This window comes from Cervus canadensis, chromosome 3 (assembly GCF_019320065.1).
Source record: "Cervus canadensis isolate Bull #8, Minnesota chromosome 3, ASM1932006v1, whole genome shotgun sequence".
Taxonomy (NCBI): Eukaryota; Metazoa; Chordata; class Mammalia; order Artiodactyla; family Cervidae; genus Cervus; species Cervus canadensis.
In genome coordinates this window covers 101,074,546-101,086,446 of record NC_057388.1, presented here as the reverse complement: position 1 = coordinate 101,086,446, position 11,901 = coordinate 101,074,546, and the positions used below count along the sequence as shown (strand labels likewise).

The 11,901-nt window shown below is 60.7% G+C and overlaps 1 protein-coding gene across 3 annotated transcripts; it reads right to left on the bottom strand.

Moving 5' to 3' along the window:
• Positions 1 to 397: 397 nt before the first annotated feature.
• On the bottom strand, positions 398 to 10,058 carry ZYX (zyxin). 3 transcript variants are annotated; one of them, XM_043463934.1, is made up of 10 exons: positions 10,016 to 10,058; positions 8,899 to 9,112; positions 8,217 to 8,416; positions 7,968 to 8,060; positions 7,374 to 7,856; positions 3,077 to 3,197; positions 2,746 to 2,915; positions 2,456 to 2,634; positions 1,521 to 1,641; positions 398 to 997 (listed from the first exon to the last, which is right to left on the bottom strand). In XM_043463934.1, the coding sequence occupies exons 2-10, from the start codon at positions 9,098 to 9,100 to the stop codon at positions 899 to 901; spliced, it is 1,668 nt and encodes a 555-aa protein (XP_043319869.1). In that variant the 5' UTR covers positions 9,101 to 9,112; positions 10,016 to 10,058; the 3' UTR covers positions 398 to 898. The 3 variants fall into 3 exon arrangements, with proteins under 3 accessions (XP_043319869.1, XP_043319870.1, XP_043319868.1); XM_043463935.1 differs by lacking the exon at positions 10,016 to 10,058 and adding an exon at positions 9,699 to 9,715; XM_043463933.1 differs by lacking the exon at positions 10,016 to 10,058 and adding an exon at positions 9,263 to 9,493.
• Positions 10,059 to 11,901: the final 1,843 nt, after the last annotated feature.

Below are 11,901 nucleotides of genomic sequence, written 5' to 3'. Positions count from 1 at the left end.
AAACGTGGGTTCAACCCCTGGATCTGGGAGATTCCCCTGGAGGAGGACATGGCAACCCACTCCAGTATTCTTGCCTGGAGAATCCCATGGACAGAGGGGCCTGGCGGGCTGCAGTCCATGGGCTCACAAAGAGTCAGACACACCTTAGCAACCCAGATGGTAAAGAGTCTGCCTGCAATGAGGGAGACCTGGGTTCGATCCCTGGATCAGGGAGATCCCCTGGAGAAGGAAATGGCTACCCACTCCAGTCTTCTTGCCTGGGAAATTCCATGGACAGAGGAGCCTGGCGAGCACAGTCCATGGGGTCACAAAGAGTCAGTCGACACGACTGAGCGGTTAAACATCTCCTCCATCTCATCCTCTAGGGCTGTAGGTACAAAAGAGTCAACTACTAAGCTTTCTGGAAAACACTGTCTTTTATTTGTAGCTGTAGCCACAACCTGGCAGCACGGGGGCTGGGGCTGGGGGGTGGGGGAATGTCCAGGCTGGTGAGCCCAGCCCAGCCTCCCAGAAGGCCGGGTGCGGGCATCTCCTGGCCCTTAGCAAGCAGAGGACGCGGCTGCTCAAGGGCAGGCAGGCCAAGGGCGTCGGTGCAGCAGTGCAAGCAGCAGTGCTCGGCCCGGTGCACCCTCAGGCGGGGTTACCTGGACGATGGTGGGTGGTCCCTGCAGGATTCGGGGGGACTGGACCCCAGGGATGGGACTCTGCAGCCCCAAGGCCACGTGGGGGCCCTGGATCAGGGCAGGAAGGAGACTGGGGTGGGGTTTGGTATGGAGGGAGGGGCTGGACGTCAAAAAATAACTGTGGGGAGGGTGAAGGGGAGGTGGTCTCATCGTGGGCGGTCCGCTGATGGGGGAATGGACTTGCAGTCTGAGAAAGGGGCCAGTCCTCACTCAGTCTAGGCTCTGGCAGTGTGGCATTTCCGGCAGAGCACGTGGCCATCCAAGGGGAAGCAGCCGTTGTCATCCGCCTCAATGGAGAGGGGCTTCCCACAGTCCTGAGAGGAGCAGAGAGAGCGCGTTGGCTGGGAGGGCCACCACCCATGCGCCCCACCTCCATCTTTAAATCGGGAGGCCGGATGCTTCACGGCTCAGCCCTGTTCTCTCTGCATCGGCCCAGCCACAGCTGCCCCCAGCTCCCATCCCCACCCCTCTCACCCACACTTTTGTCCCCAAGGACTCTCCCCCAGGATGGGCAGTGGTTGCTTCCAGTGGGGCATCTCCTCACCTCTCTTCCGACTCCTTTAACCTCGCAGAGACCCTCAACCTCCCACAACAAATCCACACCCTTCCCTCCTGGGGGTCGGCCCCCTTTCCTTTCTGTATCACTCAGAGAACCCCACGCGGCCATCCTGAAGCCAAGGACGCATCTTCGCGGGGCGGGTGTGGGCGCCGCCACTGCCCACCCTCAAATTGCAGCACCCGGGTCCTGCAAGCTAGCACCGTCCACCGCCTAACCCGTGAGCAGCGTCCCACCAACCTCCCATCCCCAAGGGGCTCGGGGCGGGGGGTGCAGCCGACCTCGCACTTGTAGCACTTCATGTGGAAGTTCTTGTCCAGAGCGACCACGCGCACAGTCTCCTCGCGCCCAGGCTCCGGCATGATGGGCTCTGCACAGACAGAGCACCTGGGGGCGTATTGCCTGCGGGGCGCAATGCCAGTGAGCGTCAGGATGGGGCGCCGTGCACTGACCTACCCCAAGCGCAAGGAAATGAGAAGGCAGACTGCTTTGTACATCTTGCCCCACAAGCCTCGGTGGAGGAGGCTCGAAAGAAAGGCTGAAGGCTGGCTGCCGTACCTGGTCCTCATCGGGAACGTCCCACCTCTCCCCACCCCCAACACGCGCACTGCAGCCCCTGCCCAAAGCACTCCCAGAGGACCCCAACCCGGACCCCCAGCCCTCGCTAACCCCCCGTCATGCGGGCGCCTCGGCCCAGTCCCTGGGGCTGGGGGGTCGGACACAGAGGGATACGGAGCCCTGGAAACCTACACCCCACTCACACTCAGAGGTGGGGGTCTGAGCTTGCAGCTTTCCGGTCCTTTGGCTCCATCATCAGAACCTTGCCACTGGCCTCAGAAAGAAGCTACCTTGTAAACACTGTTTCTAAGGGGAAACCCTGAGCTCCAAACAGCTGATCTCCAAAGGCGCTCTGAGAAAGGAGCCTACGTGTGAAATAAAGTCGCTAAGCTCCAGTGCTGAACACAAGACCACACCGGAAAGAAACCTCAGAGAGCGAGACCCGGGCTGGGGAAGGGGACGAGCCAGCAGGCCAAAGGCCACTGGACAGCCAAGTCCTGATGAACCGGTCCCTGCTATCCACAGACAGAGGTGGGGATGGCAAGCAAGCCCCAGAGACTGAAGAGCGGTCTTGGGGCTGGGGGCAGCCTGGCTCCCAGACAAACGAACCATCGCTGGCACCCAGAGAAGGGCCCGGAGGTGGGTGGGGGGTCCTCACTTGTGGTAGTCGGGGACGCAGTGGGGCCGGTTGGCCTGGTCCACGATGAAGGAGGTGCCCTCCAGGGGGCAGGCGCAGACCACACAGGTGAAGCACTGCGGGTGGTAGGCCTTGCCCGTGGCTCTCAGCATGCGGTCAGTGATCGGCTGCCCACAGGTGTTGCACTTCTCCAGGGTGTCCTGCGGAGGCGGGGTGGGAGGGTGGTAGCAGCTGGAGGTTGGCAGGGAACCGGCACCCGAGGACCAGCTGTCTGCCCCGCGCCCGCCCTGACCCCCCGACCCGGGACTCACGGTGTAGCAGCCCTCGCAGTACGGAGCCCCCTCCAGGCTGTAGAACTGCTGGCCTTGGAGCTGCTGTTCACACTGGCGGCAGGTGAAGCAGGTGATGTGGAAGAGCTGCCCCAGAGCGCGAACCGCGGGCTGCGAACGGGCCAGGGGCTGGTGACACCGGCCACAGGACTCTGGAGAGGCGGGAGACGATGGAGATCACACAGGAGAAAGGGCAAAAAAAGAGCTCGCGAGGGGTCGGCTGGCATCAGACAGACGAGGCCGGGAGCCGCAGGCCTGGGAACGGCCCGGAAATGGAGGGGCCGTCCCTCCAGGTGGGGCGGTGGGCTCTCACCGTTGACGGGCACGCTCTGCTTCTGAGGATGCTCCATGTCCTGCATCAGCTTCTGCGTCAGCTGCTCCAGCTCCTCCACCTCTTTCAGTGTCAGAGGCCCTGGGGCCCCAGCGGGGCGCACCTGAAATCCCAACACTTTCTTCATGCCCTCTCTCTCTCTCAAGGGTCACCGCCCTCCAAGAACCCACCCCAGCTGGCTTCTCTGCTTCCTCCCCGAAAAGGACGAATCCCGCCCCCCACCCCGTCTCCTGTTTTCCAGATACTCAGGTTGGTGGGACCCCCAAAAGCTCCTCAGTCTCCCTCCCCGACCCCCAGCACCACACAAATCAGGGGACGAGGATGACCCTGCCACCCGCTTTGCCCGCACACACAGACAGGCCGGAACGACTGAGCGGACGGAGGCCACGCACACAGCAACTTGGGTCACGGAAGCGCCAAGCACCCAGGACACGCGTCAACCCCACAGAGCATGCTGGGCCACGGCCCCCACGGAGAGCCCGGCGCGCGGTGGTGGGGGCAGCCCCGCACACACACACCTACCCGTCCCGCCGGCTGCCCGGCAGCCCCTGTCAGCGTGAGGGTACAACACAGCGGGAGTCAGGTTAAACCCCAGCGCCCAGCTCCCATGCAGAGGTCCCAGGGTCCCGTCATAGAGGGGGGTCCTGGACCACCTGGCTGACCCCAGGCCCTCCCCAGGAGGCTTCAGAGAAGGGCCACTCTCCAGTGGCCCCTCTCCGGCCAGCCCGCCCCTCCTGTTCAGGGGGGTCCTGAGACAGCTGCAGATTGGGGGTGGGGGTGAAGTTGGGGGGTCGGCAGTGCCAGTAACCCTGAGACATCCCGGGAGGAAGCCCCATGGGGGCCGTTTGACCTGTAGGACCATCTCCATGACATGGTCCCCCAGGAATGCTGAGTTGGTCTCCATTGCTAAGTCTACCCAGGACTGTGGCCCCACTACTGAACGCTCTACCTGCCAACGCCTTCAGTCCCTGACACGGGGAATCTCAAAGCCACCCTCTTCCCGCGGTCACCTTGCCCCCAGCCCTGGCTCCACCACCCTCACACCTGTCTGCATCAAGAGCTGCATCCACTATAGACGTTCCAGCTCTCAGTCATCTTCCCCGGCCTCCTCCTGTCTTTAACTGACCGTGGGAGTCTCCTGCGAGCCCCTTCTTCTACGTAAGCTTCACCTTTTCCGCTCCCAGTCTTTCCCTTCTGGCATCTCGGGGACAGAGGAAGAGGACACAGCCAGCCCTCGCTCTCTGGTGCCACTTAAACGCCTCTTCCGTTCTTTGGAAGTATGAACTATTCCGATATTGGCTCCCCTTGGGTATCCACACTCCACCACACAATCCAGCTGCTGTTTCCGCCCCCCCCTGCCTGCCAGCACCAACATTCCAGGTTCAACATGCGTGGCACTCACGCCTCTTCAACTCCAACAGCTCCAAACGTCCCTCCGGCTCAGTCACCTTCCACGGTGGGACCACTCGGACCTGAGATTTACCGGTTGCCACCCCCAAGATCCTGGGCTCAACCTCCCGACCATCACCTCCTCCCCGTTTCCCATTCTCACTCCCTGAAGGAACCTGCTCAGAAAAGCCTTGGCACCTCTGACTCCCAACCCTCTCCCACATGCCTTCTGCATCCGCTCCCTTCCGTCTGGCCTCCCTGCAGGCCCGGTTCCCTTGACCACTGATTTCCACAAGGCTCTCACAGCCACCCTGGCCACCAGTAGACTACCGTCCCTTATCTAGTCCGATCTCAACCAACCCTGGGCCCACGCCACCGCCCGCTTCCTGTTTCTGCCTCCCAGCTGCAGAAAGTAGATGGGGAGACGATTGCAGAGGGACTTCACCAAACACTGCAGGGGCCCTCCGCACCCTCCATCCAGGCGCAGCTGGCTGGCATTTGGCTGCTGCGGGTTCCCAGTCTCGCCTGCCCCAGAGCAGCTGTTCCAAACCTTTCCATCGCCTCCAGCCCCCCGTGGCTTTGCCCCCTCGCTCTCAGATGACCTCACCTCCTACGTGACCCAGGAGCTGGAAGCCCGCCATCCCAAGCTCCCTCATCACAAAAGCCTGCTTGCAGCCACCCTGTCCAAGGTCTCTGGGCTGGAAATGCCCCGAGGGTGGAGTTGGCACCAACAGTGCGCCCAGCTCTCAGGGACCCCAAGCCCTCTCTTCCACGGACTTCTTCCTCCTGGTTCACACACACACCTGAGCCTTCCTCCCCTAACGTCAACCCTATACACACAGACCACACACACACATACACACACACGCACGCATGCAAGCACACACACACGTCTTCCCTCCGTGTTCCCCTGCCAACCTCTGATAACAGGCTACTTGGGCAACTCCCAAGTATCTCAGCACCCACTCCCTCCTTCACTGCCCCTCAAAAGGACACAGCTTCTGAATCCTGCATCGCCCAATCCCTGGCCTTACGTTAGCCCTCATCCCCCTCAGAGCCACGCTGAAGGGGCCCCTCAGCCACCATTCTCTTTTGGAGATGCCACCCTGACCCGTGACTCTCCTCCTCCTTCTGCCATCCTTCCCGCTCCTCCCAGGTGCAGAGGAGCATCCCCCAGGTTTCTTCCCAGCCCCCTGCGTGAGCAGCCCCTGGGCTGCGGTTCTCACCACCTTGCGTGCACACACCTCTCACCTGGCCCCCTCCTGCCACCTGCCCCCCCATTTCTGACTGAATGACAGTTCCAGCCGAAAGGAGACCCTCCTGGAACCTGTTGCTCAACATGCTGACAGCCGGACCCTCCCCTTCCCGTCCACACCATTTCCCCTTCTGGACTTCTCTATTTTGTCAGCAACTCTGTCATTCCCCAACACATCCGGGCATTTTTTTTTTTTTTTAATTCCTCTCCCATCCTCTTCCAACTGCTTATCAGCTAATGAGCCTGGAGGCGCTTCCTTTGTAAGAGCTCTCTGATCTGGGCCTTGTTTTTCATTTCTGGCAATGTTACTGTCACCCAGGAGTGCACCCCCACGAGTCACTGACCTCCCACGTCTAGTCCACACCTCTGCTGGAAAAACTTTCCCCAAAACCTCCTGATGCAGCCACACCTCTACTCAGACAACATTCCTGCCTCTCCAGGACCCGCAGGCTCCCTAGGTGCACTATTTCATCCCCGCTGCCTTCCCAAGTCCCCACCCACCTCTCTAAGTGTAGCTCTACAATTTCCCCCCAGGGGCCTTCTACTTTCTGTCCTCCAGACACCCCTGGTGTATCTGTGCCCTTGAGTTTTGCTCGTGCTGGTCCCACTGGAATGCCCTTCCCTCTCCTCTCTGGATTCTTAAATCCCGCCATCATTAAAGGCACACCAGCACCCTGATGCCTTTTCCTAATGTACCAGCCTCCACACTGGCTCCCTGTTTGGAGTTCCTGTAACAACGGAATTCTGCAAAACTCATTGGCACTTGGCATCTCTTCCTACAGTATCTTGCACACACACACACACACACACACACACACAGAAATCCATGCTGTCAGTCAACTCCATGGTTGTTTGGACCAAATATCTGGCAAGATCCCTTCAACCCAGACGATTAGTCTCCTGAACTGGAAGGCGGGAATAGTCAGACAGGAGTGATAACTTTTCTACCTTGAGTATTCATGCGCTCAATGCAGACCCCCAGGATCAGCTCTGGCTCATGTAATCCTCACAACCATTGTGAAGGTAGATGACGAACCGAGGCTCAAAGTTCACCTAACTTTCCTGGGGTCTTGTGAGCGAGGAAGTCTGTAACAGGTCCGCTGACTTCCTTAGGCTCAAGCTCTTTGAGGTCTCTTCCCTCCCGAGTACAGAGCACAGTGCCTGGCACGGAGCAGTAGCTGGCTGCCTCAGCCAGTGTTTATCAGTGTTTATTGCCAGTGGCTCTTATCACCAGATGGGCCCTCCGGCAGCGAAAGCACGTAGAAGAGCAGAGATTAACTCAAGAATCCAAGAAAAGGGAAGATCTGAAGTTGGACTGCTGATGATCTCATCCTTCTCTTTAATTTTCTGGGGCAGGGCAAAGGGGAAGGTACACCAAATCCTCCCCCTAACTCAGAGTCACCTTACTCCCAGTCACGCCCCACCCAGCCTCAGACCCTGCCAGGCTCTCCCCCAGAAGCGCTTTCTCCACCATCCAACCCTAGAGGCTGAAAACGATCCCACCACCCCACACCCCACTCAGGCTCAGGATCCTGGACTTAGCCCTGCCTCCAGCCCCCAGGGCTCAGCCCGGTCTTCCTGCCTCCCTGGCCTCCAGCCCCCAGGGAATCAGCCCAGTCTCCCTGCAACCCTCACCTGGTTTTGGTTTTGAGTCGGTGGCGGCACTGGATGCTGCTTCTCCTGCACTTGGGGCTTCTCCTTCTGCTGAGCATAGGTAAAGCTGGGGGGCTGAGGGGAGCCTGTGCCAGTGGAAGAGGGAGCTTCAGGGGGCCCCAACTTCTGATGGGGCTGGGACCCGAGTCCACCTGGGGCTCCAGGGCTGAACTTGGAAGCCACAGGGGTAAACTTGGGAGTCACCGGAGAAAACTTAGGGGCTGGAGATGGGGCTGGGGGCCCCCGAGGCTGCGTGGTGGCCAAAGGCACAGGCTGGGGGGGTGTCTGGGGCTGGGACTGGACATGGAATTGTGTCGGGCTCTGAGGCTGAGCCTGGGACACAGGCTGGGAGCTAGAAGGGGATTTCCAGGGAGGCAGGGGTGCTGTGCCCCCAGTTGCAGGCTTAGTATTGGACTTGGAAATGAATGGAGTGGTGACTGGTGGGGGTACATATCCAGATGACACCTGCGAGGGAAGGCAGAGGAGAGAGAAGTGCCTTAGAGGAGGCTGTGGCCCTTGGCGTGAGTTCCAGCCCGGCTCTCACTGCCCTGCCTTCCCTGCTCTCCTGCTCCTTACCCGGGCTTTGAAGGGATCGTTCTTGGTCATGTCATCCAGCAGCGAAGACAGGGAGTCAATCTCCAGATCAATACTGCTCACCTTCTCCCTGGGCTAAAGGGGCAGGGGTCAGAGCGCCCCATCCCAGTTCCCCACCTCCACCCCGTCCTCCCGGAGGGCTGAGATGCCGCCAACGTCGGCGGAAAAGGACCCTCCTTCTCCTTCCCTGGGGATGTGACCGCTGTAGCTGCCCCTCCAGGTCCTCCGTACCTGCGATGGGAGCTGGGTGGGGGCCTCAGGACCTCCCTCCTCCACTAGCGGGGGCGGTGGGGAAGGGAAGATCTCCTCCTCCAAAGGCGCGGGGGGAAACGGTTCGTCGATGGGGGGCGGCGGAGGTGGGAAGGCACCTCCCAGGGCGCCCTCGGTGTCATCTGCCTCCCCGACCACCGGAGGAGGCGGTAAGGGAAAGTCTGGGGTTGGAAGGAGATGGAGGGCGGTCAGCAGGGGCCCGCCGACCCTTCGTCAAGTTCCCCTCCTTGAAGAAGCTGTTCTAACCCCTAACCTCTAACCCAAGAAGTCTCTCGAGGGTCCCGGAGCACACAAGAAAGAAAGTAAAGGCGGGGGGAGGGAGTGCTCGCAGGGCGCCCTGAGAGCCTCGGGTCAGGAAAGAAGGGGTGCATCTCCCATTTCACTTCGGAAAACGGACCCAGAGGGGAACGTTCGCGCCCCACATTCCCGCCTCCCACCCCCAGGCGGGGGGACTTGGAACTGTCCCAGGAGCCCTGGCTCCCAGCCACGAGCTCCGCGATGAGCTAAGAACATCTGCTCGGGACTGGGTGTCGGAGCCCAGCCCCCTCCGCCGCAACCTTTCCAGACATCCCCCGAATTCCCGAAACCACTCCCGCTTAGGCCGGCGCCCGCCGAAGTCCAGCCCCCAAGCCCGGCCACCTACCTTCTGGGGGCGGCGGGGGGATCTCGCCCACCCGGCCCATCTGTGCGCGCTGGGCCCCAGCGGCCGGAGGCGGCTCGCTGTCGCCGGGCCGGAAAGGGTTCACTTTGGGCTTCGGGGCCACCACCGGGGCGAACTTCTTCTGCGGGGCGTAAAACACCGGAGCCGAGACGGAGATCGCGCGAGGCGGGCGGGGGGCCGCCATGGCCAGGCCGGGCTGCGGGGGGTGGAGGCGGGGAGCCGGGGTTACGCCGCGCCGAGCCGGGCTGAGGACCGACCCCCACCCCCGGCGCCGCGGCCCGGCTCCCCTCGGCGCCCCCGCTCCCCGACCCCGTGGGCGGCCGCCGGGCGGCTCCCCGCGCCTCACCGCGGGCCGGAGCGTGCGCGCCGCGTCTGCCGAGGGCCGCCTCGCAGCCGAGTCCGCGGACTCTGCGTCCCGGTCCAGCCGGGCGGGGAGGGACGCAGGGAAGACGGAGGGAGGGAGAGGGCGGGGAGAGCGCGGCGCGCAGACCATACAAGGAGCGGCCCGGAGAGGGGGCGGGGAGAGGCGGGGAGGCGGCCGCGGCGGGAAACTCCCCCAGGAAGAGGCCCAGCTCCGGCCCCGGGGCCGCGGGCTTCGCCGAGGTCCTCCCGCCCCCGCTCCCAGCCCCCGACCCGGCCCCCTCCCCTCCAGGCGGGCCCCTCCGGCCCCGCCGCCCTGGCTGGGCGCAGACCACCCCCTCCCCAAACACAGGCGTCTGATGTCATTTCCTGACTTGCCCTCCTTCCCCGCCCGACCCGCGGGTGCCCGAGATCTGACTCACCGTCCCTACTCCGGGCTAAGCCGGCGGAGGTCGGGCGGGTGCCCCAGAGGTGCTCAAGCGGCCCGGGGGCGCCTCCGCCCTGGCCCGGCCCCTTCCTCGCCCGGCCTGCCGTTACCTGCCACCTCCAGCTGTTCCTCCGCCTTCCCACCCAGCCGTCAGCCCCGCGCCCCAAATCCCCTCCGGCACAGCCCAGACTGGCAGGACTGGGATGGGACTGGCCTTTTAGGTGAACGGGGAGAGGCGTTCTCCCTGCCTTCGTCCACCCCCCAACCCCAGGCCCTCTGTGACTTGGGGTGGGGGGGGAGGTGAGTGCGCACCTCAGCGACCCTTTGGGGGATCCTAACTTCAGAGCCCGGGCAGCTACTTAAAGCTTCTAGGAATTCGCATCACCCGCGCCCCCACCAGCGGATCGGAGTCGAGGCGGGCGAGGCCTGGCCGTGGAGGTGGGGGGAGCGGGTCGGAGGCGCGGGCCGCCCCCGCACACTTGGGGCTGGGAGGACCGGCGTGGACGCGGGCGACTCTTCTTCGCCCGTTCTTCAGCGCCCACCAGGACCTACCCTCTAGGAAGCTGTGCTTGGTGGGGCGGCCCTCGGGGGATTCACAGACTGCGCTCGGTGGAGCCCCCCATTGGTCCGACGGGATTTCTCAGCCTTCTTGTGCTCCAGGTCCTGGGAAAGGGACAGACCTGGGTTCATTCTTTTTATCTTTCCAACTGAACGTAGAAACTTAACCATCGCCAACTGAATTCTACCACCCTCACTACCTGCAAACGGGATTCGGGAGGCGCTTTGGCTTGCGGGTCCAGTGCCTCACCCTGCACGCTGTGTTCCCAGCCTTTACTGCCATCTAAGGCAGTCCCCGTCTGCACACGCCGCTCAGTATGGACAGTCCCTGGCCCTCCCTACTGTCAGCCAGCCTCTGGGCTACACTCTAGAGATTGTCCAGACTCACCCCTTACATTTACTGTGAGAAAACAGGCTGGGAACTTAAGACTTCGGCCCAGGGTCATGTCCAGTAGGCTGCAGGAGCTAGACTAGAACTGGGTTTCTTTGAGGGCTCTGATGTCTGATCTTATTCCTCACCCACTATATCCAGGTGGGGTAACCCTGGATACAGGAGAGCAGAATGAGGCCGTGGGGCTGAGACCCAGCTGGAGGGCCCCAACTAAGGGACAAGTCTTTTCCTTCTCTTCACATAATTTTCTCCACAAAAAAAAAAAAATAATAATAGTGATGATACTTAATCCCAGCACTCATTGCATTACCCCACTGAAGCAATTTAGCACAGCACAGCATGCATTGTATTATACGGAAGTGAAAGCGAAGGTGTTAGTTGCTCTGTCATGTCCCACTGAGACCCTATGTAGTGTGGGCCGCCAGTCTCTGTCCATGGAATTCTCCAGGCAAGAATACTGGAGTGGGTAGCCATTCCCTTCTCCAGGGGATCTACCTGACCCAGGGATCAAACCGGGGTCTCCTGCACTGCAGGCAGATTCTTTACTGTCTGAGCCACCGGGGGAGCCCGTTATATGGGAAAATAAATATCATATCTGAAAGTGCTGTATAATACCCAGTATTTTTATGCAAGTCCCAGTTCTGACAAGTTACTTTAACACCATTTCCCCCCTAGGTCCCCTTCCAGGTTGCCAGGTACATCTCTCATGGGCCTTGGTATGTGCATGCCTTCACCTTCCTTCAGTCTTATCAAATATTTGATTCTACCTAAGGACTACATCTTTGTCTCCTCGGATCCCACCGATCGTTCTTTTCTCTGGGGTATTATAGCCTTTGTCACTGGTATTCCTCACAGCCACAGGCATGTGCAGCCATGTATAATATAAGCATGCAGCGCAGACCTTCTCTGACCAGCATAAGCTGGTCCTGGCCTGTCCCTGTGAAGATTTGCTAGAAATTTGATACTAGACTTCCTGTGAGACAAAAGTCTCCTTGCCAATCCTTCAAAACATATGCACTTAGGAAAGTTAGGAGGATGGTTTCCAGATAGCATCATAAGAGTAAAAGCCATCTGCCCTCTATCTCCTTAAGGAATGTGCATGTTGCAAAATATAGTCTATTTAATTGTTAGGCAGCTGAACCTATTTATAAATCAAGAATAGAAGAGTGCGTAGGCAGGCTCAGTTTTACTGACAACTAAGAGCATTCGGGATGCAGAATATTAAAGCTAAGAGTTTTAAGCCAGGCAT